This window comes from Eublepharis macularius, chromosome 19, assembly GCF_028583425.1.
Source record: "Eublepharis macularius isolate TG4126 chromosome 19, MPM_Emac_v1.0, whole genome shotgun sequence".
Lineage (NCBI taxonomy): Eukaryota > Metazoa > Chordata > Lepidosauria > Squamata > Eublepharidae > Eublepharis > Eublepharis macularius.
In genome coordinates this window covers 4,105,326-4,123,749 of record NC_072808.1, presented here as the reverse complement: position 1 = coordinate 4,123,749, position 18,424 = coordinate 4,105,326, and the positions used below count along the sequence as shown (strand labels likewise).

Sequence of the window (18,424 nt, the reverse complement as noted above, 5' to 3'; positions counted from 1 at the left end):
GCTAGCATTGCTCCTCCTCGTGTAATTCGTCTCTTGTAGTTTAGCTCTGAGCCAAACAACCGGTGTGTTCAGTGACCCAAGTGCATATGTTCCAAGATCTGTACTTTGGAGGCATCATGTACCCAGGCAACAGGAGCTTCCTTACCAATCTGGCCAACTGTATAGGTTTTTCCCAGCCCCATTGTCTGGTCCTGGACCATCCACTTCTGAAACAGCTGCTTGAACATGGCTGACTCCGCTCCGTCATGCACAGTTTCTATATTGGTGCGGTAAGGGTACCCTTGCATCGTCATGAATTCCTGTAGGGAATGAGCAACTACTGCACGTTACGTTGCATCATCATCTTCTTCATCACAACAGCAACAATAAATGCATAGCGCATTCAACATTCCAAGCATCGCACTGATCTAATCTTCTTGTAAAGCTTAAAAACAAGCTTTGTAAAGAAAACCGATAATATTGCAGTTGGAAGAAAAGTTGAAGCAGAGAGAGTTGCCCTCTCTCTGCACTGGGGAGGGGCAGAGGCAAGAGTTGAACCCAGGGCTTGCCGGATCAAAACTCATTCTTTAGCCCCTCTGCTACACCAAGAGCAACGCCCTTTCTGCTGTTGTACAGGTTTTTTAATGCAGCGTTGGATACCCACAAATCAGTTACGTTGGAACAGTTTAGATATCAGCAGAATTACATTTCAGTGAAGCCAGGCAGAGAGCGTAAGTGCATGCCCCCCCTCGCCTTTCCCCTGCAGTGGCAATGTTAGCCAACGGGCAGCTGCACCAATTTGCATGCTGGAGGTGGGGAGCCAACCACGCTGGCCTACCTCCAAAGGAGAGGAAAAAGAAAAAGAGCACATTCCTGCCTTCACTCACACCCACCCTGTTTCAGCCTTTCAGCAGTGGCTCCCACCCACCTCATATGGGGCGAGGACCCTTGTTTGGCCTTGGTGGGAGCGCCAGGAGTGGAAGGGTAGTGGAGGAGGTAGCCCTCTCCTGGACTTTTGCCCAGGGCCTCAGAATCGCTAAAACCATTGCTATTCTCATACCAGTGGTTCCCCTACACATATCCATAGCTGAAGACTCGTCTCTGCCTGCTGTCTTTATTTACTCTGAAATAGCAAGTCTTGCACTGGCTTCCAAAGCAGGTACATTAAGTAAACTGACCATTTACATGCATGAGCTTGTTTGGAGGTTCTAGCAGGGGAGCGCAGCTATCATATACCCTTGACCGAAGAACGGTACACTCCTTCTATCTGGGATGGTTGTCCTCTTCCACCGAGTGCATAGCTTCGGGAGGGACGCACATGGAGCGGTGAGGGAAGAAAGGGACACCCACCTAGCCAGCCAGATCAGCTGAATCAACCCTAGTGATCAATGGGGTGACAGATGTCGCCGCCAGATCGCCCTCACATCCAACGGGCAGGATTCGAAAAAATACACAGGATATCTCTCCAGTGACAAATGTATACCCATTTTTTACACAAGGTTAACTGCCACAGCTCTATCCCACTCCTAAAATTATGTTGTAGTTTGGTAAAGCTGACCATTTACTTTTAAAAACAACCCTACTTCTGAACTGTATTTAGGAAGTATTCTCACCCACGGGCGTTCTTCTGAACATTTTACATACAAACACAAACGTAGTTTTAAAAAGTGGGAATGAGGAAGACACAATTGAGCTGGATTTTCATGCCATACCAAGGCCTTAGACATGGCTGTTTGCTTCTCCACCTTAGTGGCTCCTTTCCCTTTCCACACGTAGATTTTCATGCCACCGTGATCCAGTATGTAGCAGTCCTGAAGCACAAAGAAGGAGATTATCAGCACTAGGGGTGTGCAAGCCAAAAATTTTCGGCTATAGCCGAAAGTAGAAAGCCGAAAGAAAATTCTCTATCGTTAAAGCTGAAAGCCGAAACAAGAATCTCTTTCGGGATTCGGGATTCGGGATTCTTTCGGCATTATTTCGGCATTCTTTCGGCTTTTTTCTATGGGAAAATGCCTCCGTCTTCCAGGACGCCTGGAGGAGGCATTTTCCCACCGAATAAGCCCAAAATTGGTGGGGACCTTCCTCTAACCCTTCTCTAACAACCACCCAAGTTTCAGACAGATTGGACTTTGGGGGGCCATGTTATGGCCCCCCAAAGCAGGTCCCCCCATCCTCCCATAAAGGAGCATCTTCTTCATTATTTCCTATGGGGAAAAAATGAAGAAGCAGGCTTCCTTTGCCAGGGGTGGCATTTTGCATGCAAAATGCCCCCTTACCCTCAGGGGCCCTTCTCCCACCCCTCCTCCCACCCCCCACCAAGGCTCAGCCTGCTCCCACTTGGGGGGGCCATTTCATGGCCTCCCCAAGTAGGTGCTCTAATCTCTACCACTGACAGCTGGGGGAGGCTTGTGTTGCCAGGGGTGGCATTTTGCATGCAAAATGCCCCCCAACCCTCTGGGGCCCTTCTCCCACCCCTCCTCCCACCCCCCACCAAGGCTCAGCCTGCTCCCACTTGGGGGGGCCATTTCATGGCCTCCCCAAGTAGGTGCTCTAATCTCTACCACTGACAGCTGGGGGAGGCTTGTGTTGCCAGGGGTGGCATTTTGCATGCAAAATGCCCCCCAGCCCTCTGGGGCCCTTCTCCCACCCTTCCTCCCACCCCACACCAAGGCTCAGACTGCTCCCACTTGGGGGGGCCATTTCATGGCCTCCCCAAGTAGGTCCTCTCAGCCCCTAAAGTCCACCCCTTACAGCCCCACACAAACCCAATTCCCCCCCAGCTGCCGCACACAGACCCAAATCCCCACATTAGCCCCTCACAGACCCAAATCCACCCCCACCTGCCCCACACCCATAACCCCAGGAACAGGCTGGCAAAGGCCAGCCCTCTCCCTTTGTTCCCTATGCTGGGAACTTCTAAACTCTCTTTCCCTGGGCAATTCTGCACAGCCCAGGGGTGCCACAATGGTGGGCACACTTCTGAGTGCCAGCTGGTCCCTGTGAAAGAACACCTGAACCACAGACACCCTCCCTCAAATTCCCCCACCACCTACAGAGATAGCTGGCCAGCCAGCCCCATTGTTCCCTATGATGGGAACCAACTGCACAACAAAGAATAAAACAAGAACAACACAAAATAAAGTTTTTAAAAAATTATTTTCTCCCTTCCAAAGTACAAGTAGGCAAAGCATTATGACACATTACACCAGCAGTCCCCCACACAGAAAAATAACACAACTCACTTAACATCAGAGAATCACAAAGCACGATTCCTGTCAAAAACACTTTATTTCTTGAACAGCTTTAGGTTACACAGCAGGGGGGAACACCAAAGGGCTTGGCAGCAGTATCTTACACAAAAATAACACAACTCACTTAACATCAGAGAATCACAAAAGCACAATTCCTGTCAAAAACACTTTATTTCTTGAACAGCTTTAGGCTACACAGCAGGGGGGGGACACCAAAGGGCATGGAAGCAGTATCTTACACAAAAATAACACAACTCACTTCACATTAAAGAATCACCCTGAAAAATTGCTGTCAAAAGCACTTTATTTCTGTAACTGCTTTAGGTTACACAGTAGGAAGGCACCACAGAGCAGGAAAGCAGTGTACTACACAAAAATAACACAACTCACTTCACATCAGAGAATCACACAAACACAATTGCTGTCAAAAACGGTGAAGTGGGTTGTATTATTTTTTGTAGTACATTGCTATCATGCCCTTTTGTGCCCTCCTACTGTGTAACCTAAAGCTGTTCAAGAAATAAAGTGTTTTTGCCAGGAATTGTGTTTTTGTGATTCTCTGATGTTAAGTGAGTTGTGTTATTTTTGTGTAAGATACTGCTTCCATGCCCTTTGGTGTTCCCCCCCTGCTGTGTAGCCTAAAGCTGTTCAAGAAATAAAGTGTTTTTGCCAGGAATTGTGCTTTTGTGATTCTCTGATGTTAAGTGAGTTGTGTTATTTTTGTGTAAGATACTGCTGCCAAGCCCTTTGGTGTTCCCCCCTGCTGTGTAACCTAAAGCTGTTCAAGAAATAAAGTGTTTTTGACAGGAATCGTGCTTTGTGATTCTCTGATGTTAAGTGAGTTGTGTTATTTTTCTGTGTGGGGGACTGCTGGTGTAATGTGTCATAATGCTTTGCCTACTTGTACTTTGGAAGGGAGAAAATAATTTTTTAAAAACTTTATTTTGTGTTGTTCTTGTTTTATTCTTTGTTGTGCAGTTGGTTCCCATCATAGGGAACAATGGGGCTGGCTGGTCAGCTATCTCTGTAGGTGGTGGGGGAATTTGAGGGAGGGTGTCTGTGGTTCAGGTGTTCTTTCACAGGGACCAGCTGGCACTCAGAAGTGTGCCCACCATTGTGGCACCCCTGGGCTGTGCAGAATTGCCCAGGGAAAGAGAGTTTAGAAGTTCCCAGCATAGGGAACAAAGGGAGAGGGCTGGCCTTTGCCAGCCTGTTCCTGGGGTTATGGGTGTGGGGCAGGTGGGGGTGGATTTGGGTCTGTGAGGGGCTAATGTGGGGATTTGGGTCTGTGTGCGGCAGCTGGGGGGGAATTGGGTTTGTGTGGGGCTGTAAGAAGATGTAAGGGGTGGACTTTAGGGGCTGAGAGGACCTACTTGGGGAGGCCATGAAATGGCCCCCCCAAGTGGGAGCAGTCTGAGCCTTGGTGTGGGCTGGGAGGAGGGGTGGGAGAAGGGCCCCAGAGGGTTGGGGGGCATTTTGCATGCAAAATGCCACCCCTGGCAACACAAGCCTCCCCCAGCTGTCAGTGGTAGAGATTAGAGCACCTACTTGGGGAGGCCATGAAATGGCCCCCCCAAGTGGGAGCAGGCTGAGCCTTGGTGGGGGGTGGGAGGAGGGGTGGGAGAAGGGCCCCTGAGGGTAAGGGGGCATTTTGCATGCAAAATGCCACCCCTGGCAAAGGAAGCCTGCTTCTTCATTTTTTCCCCATAGGAAATAATGAAGAAGATGCTCCTTTATGGGAGGATGGGGGGACCTGCTTTGGGGGGCCATAACATGGCCCCCCAAAGTCCAATCTGTCTGAAACTTGGGTGGTTGTTAGAGAAGGGTTAGAGGAAGGTCCCCACCAATTTTGGGCTTATTCGGTGGGAAGATGCCTCCCCCAGACGTCCGGGAAGACGGAGGCATTTTCCCATTGAAAAGCCGAATGAAAGACGAAAGAATCCCGAAACGTTTCGGCTTTTTTCTTTCGGCTACCCGAAACGTTTCGGGATTCCCCGAAACGTTTCGGCATTCCCTGAAAGAAGCCGAAACACTTTTGTTTCGGCATTCTTTCGGCATTCTGAATGCCGAAACGCACATCCCTAATCAGCACCATGTGAACAGCCTCATAGGGTCCCTAACTGGCTTCACAGCACATTCGATTGGTGAAAATTAGGATTTGTTCCCTCCCTTTAATGCTTCAGTTTAGGTGTGATGAAAAGTGAAGGGACTTGAGCACAAAAACTATTGATAAGAGTGCTCTTGTGACAAATAACGTGTGGATTGCGGCCGAGGGGATCTTTTAAGTATAAACACTAAGGAGCCCCCCAAAATAGCTGCACCTCCATCTTAGGCTTACATCGTGATTCAACATCTCCTGATCAAGGGGCCGTTTGGCTTCTTCTGTGACCTGCATTTTCCCTTCAGCATCTGAGATACTAAACAAAAAAGAAAGAGAAGATTCATTTCATGTCCTTTTGAGTGCATTGATTGTTTGGAGGCTTTTTAGGGTTGGCCAATATGGTATAAGAAAGCTATCCGGAAGCAGTTAGTTAGTAATGGAGGGCACAGTGTTCCTTTTGGCCCTTTATGTATAAAGTATAAAGATAATTTTTATTCGCCCCAAACTCCCTCAGTATCATTTCCAATACAGACACTTCAATATTTTCAACTTTTCCAGAGTTTCTTTTGATTGAGAGCCAAGCTACAAGTGATGCCTGACACAGGTTGGACACTTGTCAGCTTCCCTCAAGTTTGGATGGGAAATGTAGGAGTCCTGGTCTTGCAGCTTGGCTCTCCGACTGCTGTCCAATGGACTTTTCAACTGTCACTTGTCCAACATTCCGCCAAGCTGCCTACATTTCCCATCAAAACTTGAGGGAAGCTGACAAGTGTCCAACTAGTGTCAGGCGTCACTTGTAGTTTGGCCCTGAGTCATAGATGGTTGAATAGGGAAAATCCCCTAATGTGTCTTCTTTTAAAAAAAAAAACTCATTATTGCTCTAATTCCTATTCCTCCTCAGTCAGGACTAAAAAATGAGCTGACACTTGTATATTCATCACTCAGTGACTGTGACAAGAAATGATGACTTGTATGTGCGAAACAGACATTGTAAATCAAACGCCACCACATGCAATGTTTCCATTACCACTTCACCCCACGTCATAGGCAATGTGGTTGAATGGTCAGCTTTGAGTCATGAAGTAATAAAACCAATGGATGACGGACATGCTTGTGTGAATCAGTCCTTCAAGACTCACTCCCCAAGGAAACATCGTTTGATTTCTCACATTATCAAATAGACACACAAACACCTCTGCCCCTTCTTCCAGCCACCTTTCCCAGTTCCCATTTAAGAAAAGAACTGTTAGGAGACGACATCCCAACATTTAGCACTGATTAAGGAACCATCTACAGCTATTAAGGGACCATAGCATTCTTTTGTCATAAGATGCCGTTCCAGTCTCTTGAAGACAAACCACAATAGTAGATCAGTTCTCAGACAGCAATTTCACAATAGTTTCAGTAGGGTTATTCTTAGCGGCATTTTACAATACCGATCTCCTTGCGTCAGGCATGTGAATCTTTGCCACAATAAAATTCAAGCCAGATTTCACAAAACTAATTTATAATCCCACGAGGTGCTGCCGAAGCCTTCTGGGAGTCCTCAAATATGAATAAAACCTAACACTCTTTTCTCCCCTGGCAACATCATTTCCACAAGCTATGCAAACCTAAATTATTCAGGAGATCTCTTTTGCACAGTTAGGAGGGCTGTACTGAATGGAAATGGCTCAGAGAGAAACTCTGGGGACAGGGATAGGGACTGCAAGCTATACTGCTGTGTACTGACTGTTGCTGTAACCTATTGTATTGTTGTTGGAATGTTCCAGCCATAGTTCATATTGACTTACGCTATGTAATCTGCCTCAAGTCTCACTAAGAAAGGCAAACTATACTTATTGTAAATAAAATAAATAAATAAAATTATTCAGCAATTCCTGGTGTTAGTACAGGATATGTGGGTTGATCTGTGAAGGGGCTGGTGATTGCATCTTTGGATTGAGGTTGCCAATTGGATGTTATTTTACTGGTCACGCCAATGAAAATGCATCTGGATAGGTTAAAATTGAAATCTGGGTTTGAGAAGCCAGTAAATATCAGAGCCATCCCAAGAAACACTGCGTCCTACCAGTGCCATCCACAGATCTACCCACCCTTCTCAGCTAGATTTTGCCACTAGTTCTACCTTTGACCTTTCTGACTCCACCCTCGCCCCATTTTTAACAAACAAAATTCTCTCTTCTTCTGCTCCTGGCCCATCAAATTCTACACATGAAATTCTGCACCCTGGTCCTCCCAATCCATAGCTCTGCCAGAGTGGGGCAGCAGTGTAGTGTTGCCAACCTCTATGTGCAGGGGTCATTTCGTAGAAAAAGAGCCGCAGGGACTCATTAGCATAACTCATTAGCATATGTGTCACGCCCCTTGCCATCACCGGAAGTGTCATTAGCATGACTGATTTGCATATGTCACACCCCCTGACATCACCTATCCTGGCTGTTTTGGACCTAATCCTGGCCATTCAGGGCTGAAATTGGGCGCGTTTTGGCTCCAATCCAAGCCAAAACAGGCCCAGAATGGCCGAAAATCAGGTGGGTGGGGCCACCAGACAAGTGACCACTTTGGAGAACTGCTGGAACTGTGTTCCGGCACGTTCCCCTTCGAAATGAGCCCTGTCTATGAGGGGGCTGGAGACATTCCAGAATTACAACAGATCTCCAGGTGACAGAGAACAGTTTCCCCAGAGAAAATGGTTACTTTGGAGGGTGGACTCTATGGAATTTGACCCCACTGAGGTCCCTGCCCTTCCGAAACCCCACCGTAAACTCCATTTTTGTTTATTACTTAGAGGCAGAAAGGAGGCAGAAAGGAAATGTTTTTGACAGCCAAACTTGGCAGCCTTATTTTTGGTCCGTTCCAATACAAAAGATATTTTGAGCAAATACCACTCTGAAATCCCTCTGTGTGCTACCTGTATTCTTATTGGATCAGTTACAACTACAATGAAGTCTTGTGCACCCGATAAAGTGTTATCCACAGACCGATAGAGAGAGATGCTGATTCTCTGTTGCTGTTCTAATGCTTCATCCGAAATGGCAGGTTTGAGTTCCTGGGGCCTTTCTCCAAGTTCAGTCTCCAAAACCTTCATCAAGTCTGGACTGGAATCTTCCTCGTCACCTTCCACCACCCCGATTTCCGTCCGGCCTCCACGTTCTCGATCACGGATATCTTTAGCAAGGAGCATAGCCTAGGGAAGAGATTGTTGATGGGTTAGCATAAACATGTATACCTGATTCATAGCTTTTTTTTAAAAAAAGTTCCTTGGACGTCTATTTGGAGGTATGAACTTTTGTTACAGGTAGCTTAATTTCCTCCTTGGTACCCCTTCCCCCCAAACACTAGACTTCATGCACAACCTATTTATTTAATTTATGTCCCACCTTGTGGCTCAAGGTGGCATATAACACGTAACCCCCTACACACACTCACAAAGATGCCTGTAGTTTACAGCCTACTGAAAGCCTTAGCAAACAAAATGGACTTTGGAAAATTTCTAGAAATGGCGCTCCCTTCGCATCTTTAGGAAGCTACAATAGAAAAGGCACGGGCTCTGGTTGATACCAGGACAGCTACCTTAGTCAAGGAACAGCCAGTAGATGGCAGCCTGAGGACCATATTTGGCACTCAAGGACATAAGAGAGGAGCCGATCCTTTACATTTAGAACAGAGCATGGAGTCATCTCCCGCCTCCCCTATAAGAATCACTGCAACATGCGCTCCCCATTGACGCTGATCGATACAGAGCGGAACGACAAGTGACAAAAGGCACAGGCTGGACACTTGTCAGCTTCCCTCAAGTTTTGATGGGAAATGTAGGCGTCCTGATCTCGCAGCTTGGCTCTCCGACTGCTGTCCAACGGACTTTTCAACTGTCACTTGTCCAACATTCTGCCAAGCTGCCTACATTTCCCACCAAAACTTGAGGGAAGCTGACAAGTGTCCAACCTGTGCCTTTTGTCACTTGTAGTTCCGCTCACAGTCTGTCATAAAAACATCACGTTTCCCAGGGGTCATTTCCTGCCTTTGTCACTTATTTACTTTGTGGTCTGCTTGGGACATGTCTAATCTCTGTCATCCAAATTTTTGCCCATTACCTTGGGATAGGCGCTTGAACCGCTTTTTTTGTTTGTTTCTCATTGAGAAAAGAAGCACTGGTTTTAGTGTCAACATCTTAAAAAATGATACAGGGCTAGCTAGCTTCAGTTCAGCCTCAAGGGCTAGATATGAGGGATACAGGGACTTTGTTGCTTGTAACAGGGCTGTTGTAAGGAGATGGGAAGGAAAGAGCTACATACATTTCCGTCATCTTTTGGAGAATAAATAGGAAGGGCAGAATAAAAACGGGACAAATATTTCAGGTTAAGCTGGCTACAGGACAAGATTTTTTCAGTCCTGGCTCTTACTTTACCTTCTCTTCAGTGAAAGAAGTTATTAGAAATCTCAGGAAAGCGCAGAAACCTAAAGAATCCCACCCGTTTCAGGCTTGGCAGATTTCCCACCTTCATCCGTTCCTGTTTGTTGCTTTCCGGCCCATTCCACTGTACAATGACTCTGCCAAGATCCAGTAGGAACACATCGCCGACATTAAAGCTGTCCCAGCTCACTTCTACCTACAGAATGAAGGCAGAAGGTTTGAGCAGACATGGGCAGAAAGAGAAGCAAGGTGGGGTCCAGACTGACTTTTCCATAGGCGGAAGGACTTCCGCCCACAGAGTAAGTGTTGGAATAGAGGCAACTCAGTATGCCTGGACCCTTGACGGGCACTAAGCAGACTGTGTATGTGTGTGATCAGGAGTCACTTCGTAGAAAAAGAGCTGGAGGAACTCATTAGCATAACTCATTAGCATATGCCACACCCCTTGCCATCACCGGAAGTGTGTCATTAGCATAACTGATTTGCATATGTCACACCCCCTGGCATCACCTATCCTGGCTGTTTTGGACCCAATCCTGGCCATTCAGGGCTGAAATTGGGCCCCAAATGGCAAAAAGGGGCTGAAAATGGCCAAAAAGGGGTCCCAAATGGTCAGTATCAGGTCGCTGCTGAGTGGGAGAGTGATCTACAACCCGTCAGAGGCCCGATCTGGGCCGTTTCGGCCCCAATCCAGACTGAAATGGACCCAAAATGGCCAAGAGTCAGGTGGGCGGGGCTACTTGAGATGTGACCTCTTTGGGGAACTGCTGGAATTGTGTTCTGGCGCGTTCCCCCTCAAAATGAGCCCTGTGTGTGATGCCTCTTGTAACAGCAAGCAGACATTTTTTATATATACAAAGATACCATGGAGAATCTCTAGGAGATAGCCTGTCCACAATGCATTGAAGGGGTGTCACCCCTAACCCAGTGGCGTGAAAACTTGGGGTCTGAGGACCCCCAGAATGGACTCAGAACATCCACAGAGGAATTCAGCACATTTGGCCAGCAGAGAACGGGGAAGGAGTCAACACACCCATACCTCGTAGATGCAGAGTAAAGACGTTGTCGGAAGACATTATCAACCCATCGATCAACCCCCTCCATGGACAGGCTCCCTACCAGCACCAGAGCACGAAGATTAATCTTGTAGACTTAAGACAGTCAGATCTCTTTATTTTTTATTAAACTTAAAAGGTCTCCATGCCTGCTTCCAAAAATAAACCAGGAGCTGTAGTGGAGCTAAGGAAGGCTAATGTTTGCTATGCTCTGACAGTGTGCAGATATACAGAGGTGACTGACTCTTCTGAAAGGAAGAGTCTCTTTGCATTATTTACAACCTGTTTGCGGGAAGAGGAGACTATAAGACTAATAAATCTAATCTAATCTAACCCTTGCTTTTGCAAACCAAACCAAATGGGAAGATGCCAGTACAAAATTCTGTACCATTACAATGGATAGCAGATACGTACGCAGAGTATGATTTAAATTTTCTTTGCCTCTTAAAATTGCCAAAATGCAAACTGACCCTCTAGGAATTTTCTCAGGATTCTTTTTTCACCTTAATGTAATGCTTGGGAATGTGACGTCTCATAACCTGAAAACCAGGTATCCAGACTTCAGTCTCCATGTAACTTTTAATTTTTCCTACTTTCCCACCGCCTATAGGAACACCTCAACTTTCAATTCTGATTCAAATGATGGGGGGGGGGGTGGATTTGGGGCTGCCATAGGAAAGAGATGGCAGGAAAATTGTACTCTGTGGGCAGAAGTCCTAGCTTTCATGGAAACATGAGTTTGGATCCAAGCCACAGTGAGTTCAAGGTATTAGTTATTATATACAAAGTTCTTCACGGCTTTGGTCTGGCATACCTACGGGACCGCCTCCCTCCCTATGTTCCTCCACGGCAGCTTCGCTAATCTGAACAGGGTCTCCTGGAGGTGCCAGGCTGCACATGGGTGAAGTCAGCAGCAGCCCGTACATGGGCTTTCTCTGTGGTGGCCCCTATCCTGTGGAATGACCTGCCTGAGGATGTCAGGAGAGCCCCCACTCTCCTGGCTTTCCATAAACGATGCAAAATCGAACTATTCAAAAAGGCTTTTTACTCAAATGGGAGGGCTGTATTGTAGGGATGGGGTCTCAGAGGCTTCACTAATAAGTTAGGGACCATAGACTTCATCACTATATTGCCTTACATATTATCTGTTGCTTTAAATATGTACTCCTATGTACCACCAGTGCTCCACGTAGTCTAATGTTAGTCCTAGAATTGATTGTGTTTTGCTTCAGTATTCTTCCTACTCTGTATTGGATCCTTGCTAATACTATGTCTTTTAAACTTGTATCTATTTACCCTATGGCGATGTCCTTGGTACTGTATTGAAATGCACTTGATACTGATTGTACTAATCTCATATTGTGTAATCTGCCTTGAATCTCAGTGAGAAAGGCGGACTATAAATGACATAAATAAATAAAATACAGGGAATAGATTCAGGGCAATGAAGGAATTGACTGACCCCTTTAGGTTCAAGGCAGGGAGCACACCTAGACTGAAACTCACCTCTGTGGCTGTGACATTTCTCTTGCCTTTCACATGCAGCAGCCTCTTGACACTGTAGACGTTGGTCTCCACATGGTTCATCCCGGATGCCACGCCCCCCTTCTTGTAGCTGTTTGCGGGAGGGTAGATGGAAGAAGAGCGTGAGAGCTGTAAGGCTGGAGACCAGTCTGCCACATCGATCAAATTAATGATGTGTTCCTGATACAGAAATAACTGAGAGATTCAGCCAAATGGTGTTCTGGCACTGAATTCAAAATTCCTTATGGGAGGGTTCTCCAACATGGTGCCCACCACTACTTCCCCTTGTGCCTGGCCAGGCTTTTGAAAAAGCAGGTGTGGCCCTTGTGGCCCTGAGAGGCAGTTTGGTGTAGGAGAGCCAGTTTGGTGTAGTGGTTAAGAGCACGGGACTCTAATCTGGAGAGCCGGGTTTGATTCCCCACTCCTCCACTTGAAGCCAGCTGGGTGACCTTGGGCTAGTCACAGCTCTCTCAGAGCTCTCTCAGCCCCACCCACCTCACAGGGTGTTTGTTGTGGGGATAGGGTTGCCAGCTCCAAGTTGGGAAATTCCTGGAGATCTAGGGGGTGAAACCTGGAGAAAAAGGTGTTTGAAGAGGGAAAGGACCTTGGCATGGCATAATTCCATACAGTCCACTCCACAAAGTAGCCATTTTCTCCAGGTAAACTGATCTCTGTGGCCTGGAGACCAGTTGTAATTCCAGGAGATATCCAGCCACTACCTGGAGGCTGGCAACCCTATGTGGGGATAATCATAACAGACTTTATAAACCACTCTGAGTAGGCATTAAGTTGTCCTGAAGGGCGGTATATAAATCAAATGTTGTTATTACTAAGTTATTGTTATTGGCGGCCCTCATTCAAATAAAAGCATTTTCTATGGTTGCATTAGCAGCCATTTTGAGTTTGGCTCTGCCTCCTGTAGCAGGCGTTGTACAGGGGGGCTCCCCACGCCCTCTCAAAAATGCAAGGCTCAAAAAGGCTGGGGACTCGTGCCTTACGGCAATATGACCGTGCAGCCCTAAACACGGGTGTTACTTCCTAATAAGCGTGCTTAGGATTGCAGCACAAAAAGTCAGTTAAAATGATGCTTGAGCATTATAGCCAAAAAGCTCCTCAGCGACTTTTGATTTCCTTAAAGCAAGTCGCCCACTGGGACAATTTTTAGCACAACATATATGGAACGTATTGTGTAGCAGATTCTTCGGCTGTAGGTTGGGACACTCTTGCATAGGAGAGTTGCAACATTTTGATTCCCCCCCCCAGAAGGCTGGTGCAAAGGTGCATAATCGACAGGCAACATGCTATGCAGCCAGCCACCACTTACTCAAGACCCTAAGTTGGACAGGGTCTGATGTGCCCCCCTCCAACTCTGTCCCCAGTCTAAAAGCCCAAGTCCATCTAAGGAGCTTTTGTGCAGAGTTCTGCCTTCCTAGCCATGGAGCTCCGGTCCAGTCTAGTAATGGTGCTAGGCAATGCCAGACGAATGCGCTCAGCCTCCACGAATTTGACTGGATCCTTTTCGTGTTAATCTGGCCTGGTAGAACATTTGGCTAACCAAACACCATGCATTGCTTCCATTTACCACTTCACGGGAAAGAGCTGCCGTCACGATGCACCCTCCGGTATCGCTTCATACAGAAATGCAAATGGCATTGTATCATTTGTATATGACTGTTTGCAAGCAAGAGGCATCCTTGTTGTTAAAGCTTTGTGTGTAAGGTGACCGCTGTTTCCAGTTCGACAAGCAGAAAATGGGAGGAGTACTAAGGGGCAATTATTAAGGGTTATCCATCCTCCGGGGTTTCAGACCACATGATTATATATTTAGGACCTTTTTAATTCTGGTCAATTCACTGTTCCTACACTCTGGCTTGGTTCGGACATAATATAAAACCATGATACATCTAAACTCTGGTTAATTTCTGAAACCAGATTTCAGCCTACAGACCACATAACTCAAACCCTGGTTTGGCTAGAAAACCATGCATGTTATGTTTTACCTGAATGGCCAACAGCGACTGGCAGCAATATTGCAGCTGTAAGTCCCCAGTGGCAACTCCTGCATAAAAGAGCTGTAGGTACTTAATTTGCATCAGAACCACAGCACAGTGGAAGGAAAGACTTCTACACCCCCCCCCCCTGCACCATTTTCAGTAGACAAAATGGCCTGGGAGCTGTAGCGGAAGCTTTATTTGCCCCTCCGAGAGCAGCCGTCCTGATAAATAATGCCCCTCCAATGCTCCTGGGCCAGTTTGGCCACTGAAAATGGCACTGGGGGGAGGGGGGGTCAGAAACCTCTCATCCCCCCCCCCTGCAATTCTGATTCAATTCGAGCCCCTATTGTATTCTTACACAGAGTTGTCCTGGCAACTTAAAGCTGCGGTATGGCTGCAAGCCCCCTGTGGTAAACTGATTGATTGATTGATTAGATTTTCAGCCCGCCCTCCCTGCAAGCAGGCTCAGGGTGGGTTACAATAATAAATACATTACAACATATAAAAACAATAAAATGAGATCTAAGCACAACATGAATTTCAGCATTTCAGATGGGGCACCCTTCCCCCTTTCCCTGCCCACCATTCACAAGGGAAGAAAAGGGTGGAGGTGTGGGTTGGTGAAAATCTAACTCTGCAAGCATGGGGGGGCAGATGGACCATATGCCCCCCCTCCACTGGCAGGAGACCTGCAGGGAGGCTAATTAGATGGATCCCATGATGGCCTCAACCATATGCAGGGGTCATTTCGTAGAAAGAGCTGGAGGAACTTATTAGCATGGCTCATTAGCATAACTCATTAGCATATGCCGTGCCCCCTTGACACTGGCAGTGTGCCATTAGCATAACTGATTTGCATATGCCACACCCCCTGACATCACCTATCCTGGCTGTTTTGGACCCAATCCTGGCTATTCAGGGTCAAAATTGGGCCCAAAATGGCTAAAAGGGGCTGAAAATGGCCAAAAAGGGACCCAAAATGGTCAAGAACAGGCCACTACTGAGTGGAAGAGTGATCCACCACCCATCAGAGGTCCAATCTGGGCCGTTTCGGCCCCAATCTAGGCAAAAACAGGCCCAAAATGGCCAAGAGTCTGGTGGGCGGGTCCACCTGTCATGTGATCTCTTTGGGGAACTGTCAGAACTGCGTTCCTGTGCGTTCCCCCTCGAAATGAGCCCGCTCCTGACCATATGTAAAGCATAATGTGTGATTTGGCCTTCATTGACTTTGGTGATTGCAAGAAACAGGCCGGGATTAAACTGGAATGTCTGAATTCACACCTCACATGAAACCATAGTTAAAACTACTTTTGTTTAATTAAGCGACTTCAAGCCATGATTTGATGGACCCTAGCTAAGCATAGTTATTGTCATGGCCTTCAAATAATCACACAAACTATCGCTGAATTAAACCATGGGTTTCATATGATGTCTGAAGTGTGGAGATATTGCTCTGAACTGTGATGACTGAGAGCCAAGCTACAAGTGATGCCTGACACAGGTTGGACACTTGTCAGCTTTGTTGAGAAATGTAGGCGTCCTGGTCTTGCAGCTGTAAGGGAGAGCCAAGCTGCAAAACCAGGACGCCTACATTTCCCATCAAAACTTGCAGTAAGCTGACAAGTGTCCAACCTGTGTCAGGTGTCACTTGTAGCTTGGCTCTGATAAACTTTCTACCTTGAGGGAACCATTTACAGGTTACCTTGTCTGCTAAAAAAAAAAAAGAGTGACTTACCCTTGCTAATAATGTTGCATATTTATTGTAAGATAATGTAACGATCACAAACATTCTTAAACTGCACTGTTCCCCCCCAATTTATTTTCAGATATCCAAGAGCGGATCTTTAAATTCCCTGAGGACCTTCACGCCACCCCCAAAAACAAAAACGGCAACCCTTTTTGTTCCCCCGAGAAAAGTCTGTGGGCTGAAATCTGACAATCCCACATACTTACACGATGCCTTGTTTGAAGTAGCCCTTGAAAAGCTCGGACTCGTAACTCTGCACCTCACGGTGCTGCACGGGAATCCCTCCAAGGTAATCGTCCAGTTGGGTGGTATAGATGGCAGCACAGCCCTGCTCATCTTTCGAGGAACTTTTCCCAATCCAGTAGTGGACATCATAGGACAGATTACTGCCTGATTTGCGAGTCTTCATGATGGACAGACGAAGGTCACAGAGAAATAAGGTTATACATAGATTAAGCTGCTGTGGGGCAATAGATGCGGCAGTCACCCCAAAGGTCTGTAGACCTTGGAGGTTTGCCCCAGTGGGGCAGCTATCACAAGTTTCTGCTGTCTGCTACTGCTATTATACTAAGTTCATGAGAACGACCCTCTCCCTGGCTGGAGCAGCTGATAGTGTGTTCTGCAGTGTCTCTTCCCCACCATTATGGGTGTTTTAATCACATAATGATAACATTTGATTTATATACTGCCCTTCAGGATAACTGCACTCAGAGCTCTTTATTATCCTCACAACCAGGGCTTTTTTTCAGCGGGAACGCAGTGGAATGGAGTTCCGGCACCTCTTGAAAATGGTCACATGGCCGGTGGCCCCGCCCCCTGATCTCCAGACAGAGGGGAGTTTAGATTACCCTCCGTGCCAGAGGGCAATCTAAACTCCACTCTGTCTGGAGATCAGGGGGCGCGGACCACCAGCCATGTGACCATTTTTGCCGAGGGCAATTTAAACTTTAAAAAACTCCCCCCTTGTTCCAGCTGACCCAAAGTGATGTCATTGTGCAGTCCTGAGTTCCACCACAGAGTTCCACCACCTCTTTTCCCAGAAAAAAAGCCCTGCTCACAACTACCACCCTGTGAGTTGGGTGGGGCTGAGAGAGCTCTGAGAGAGCTGTGACTTGCCCAAGGCCACCCAGCTGGCTGCAAGTGGAGGAGTGGGGAATCAAACCCGGCTTTCCAGATTAGAGTCCTAATATTGTATACTGAGATTAATAGCTCTTTATTATAATAAACATCTTTATTGGAGAGTGGAAGCAGATAGACTGAAGACTCAGGTTCAACAGTAGCCAATTTATACTTGTAGAAACCATTCCCACATTTACAACCAATACAATGTAAGCAGCTAGAATCCTTCGTTTGCATGAACTATATACAAGTATCTACTTTTGAGCACATTGATTGGACTACAAAGCAACAGTTCTGATTGGCCGTGCTGGCACCCAAACACCAATAGCTTTGTAGACCTCAGGAGCCTTTGTTCTACTCAAGCTATACATAACACCCAAGTTATCCTGAAGGGCAGTACATAAATTGAATGTTATTATTATTATTATTACTTCTCAGAGTGCCCTACAGCTAAACTAGAAATCAAGGTGGCCTGTAAGCCCTGTTCCTTCTCTTATTCTTATGACTGAGCTGTATCAACCCCCCCCACACACATAATACTGAATATATTCAATGCAGAACGACAAATATAACCAAATAAATTTTCAGTGTAACAAAGCTAAATCGCACTAACTGATTTTCAGTATGCCAAGCTTTCATCCAGAAACCAAAATTAGAAGGTCTAGAGGTGGCAAGTGAACAAGACACAAGTAGCTCTTAAGACAGAGAGAGTCCCACTGGTTTAGATAATCAAGAAGAAAAGGTCTCCAGGGCTTCAGTGGAGCCAATCCTCAAGTCACTTACTGAGAGAAGAACGTAACAGTCACCCTCATAGAAGCTGCCGTGGCCATTCGGTGGCAACTGCACTAGATCCATTTTCTGGGGAAAAGAAACAAACATGCCACTAAAAGCAGAGGACGAAGTATACTTGGTAGTTTGAGTAATTTCATCATCTTTCTCAAGCATCTATCAGTGAAGCAAGTGAGAAGACAAAAGACTTGGGATATTACGCACTGAAGAAGGATTATGTGGTTGGATTGACTTGCCCACAAAACATCTGCATGGCTAAGTGTCAACCCTCTTGAGGTGCCGAAGTGGTTGTGTGAACATATTTTTAATTGTGCAGGATATTCTACCTTCTTCATATGTGTGTGTGTGTGTATACACACACACACACACATACACACATATATATATATATGACGGTAGAATATCCTGCACCTGGTGAGTCAATAGTTGAATCCAGCGAGAAGTAATA

The 18,424-nt window shown here is 46.5% G+C and overlaps 1 protein-coding gene across 2 annotated transcripts in view; it reads right to left on the bottom strand.

Annotated features, from left to right (window-relative positions):
• Positions 1-18,424, bottom strand: part of AVIL (advillin) — a 40,545-nt gene that overhangs the window by 12,894 nt on the left and 9,227 nt on the right. For both annotated transcript variants that reach the window (XM_055003717.1, XM_055003716.1), the window contains exons 3-10: positions 17,971-18,045; positions 16,275-16,471; positions 12,310-12,418; positions 9,834-9,944; positions 8,316-8,521; positions 5,569-5,647; positions 1,692-1,790; positions 146-299 (exon numbers count right to left, since the gene is read on the bottom strand). In XM_055003717.1, coding sequence (XP_054859692.1) covers positions 146-299; positions 1,692-1,790; positions 5,569-5,647; positions 8,316-8,521; positions 9,834-9,944; positions 12,310-12,418; positions 16,275-16,471; positions 17,971-18,045 — 1,030 coding nt within the window. The remainder of the gene's footprint in view (positions 1-145; positions 300-1,691; positions 1,791-5,568; positions 5,648-8,315; positions 8,522-9,833; positions 9,945-12,309; positions 12,419-16,274; positions 16,472-17,970; positions 18,046-18,424) is intronic.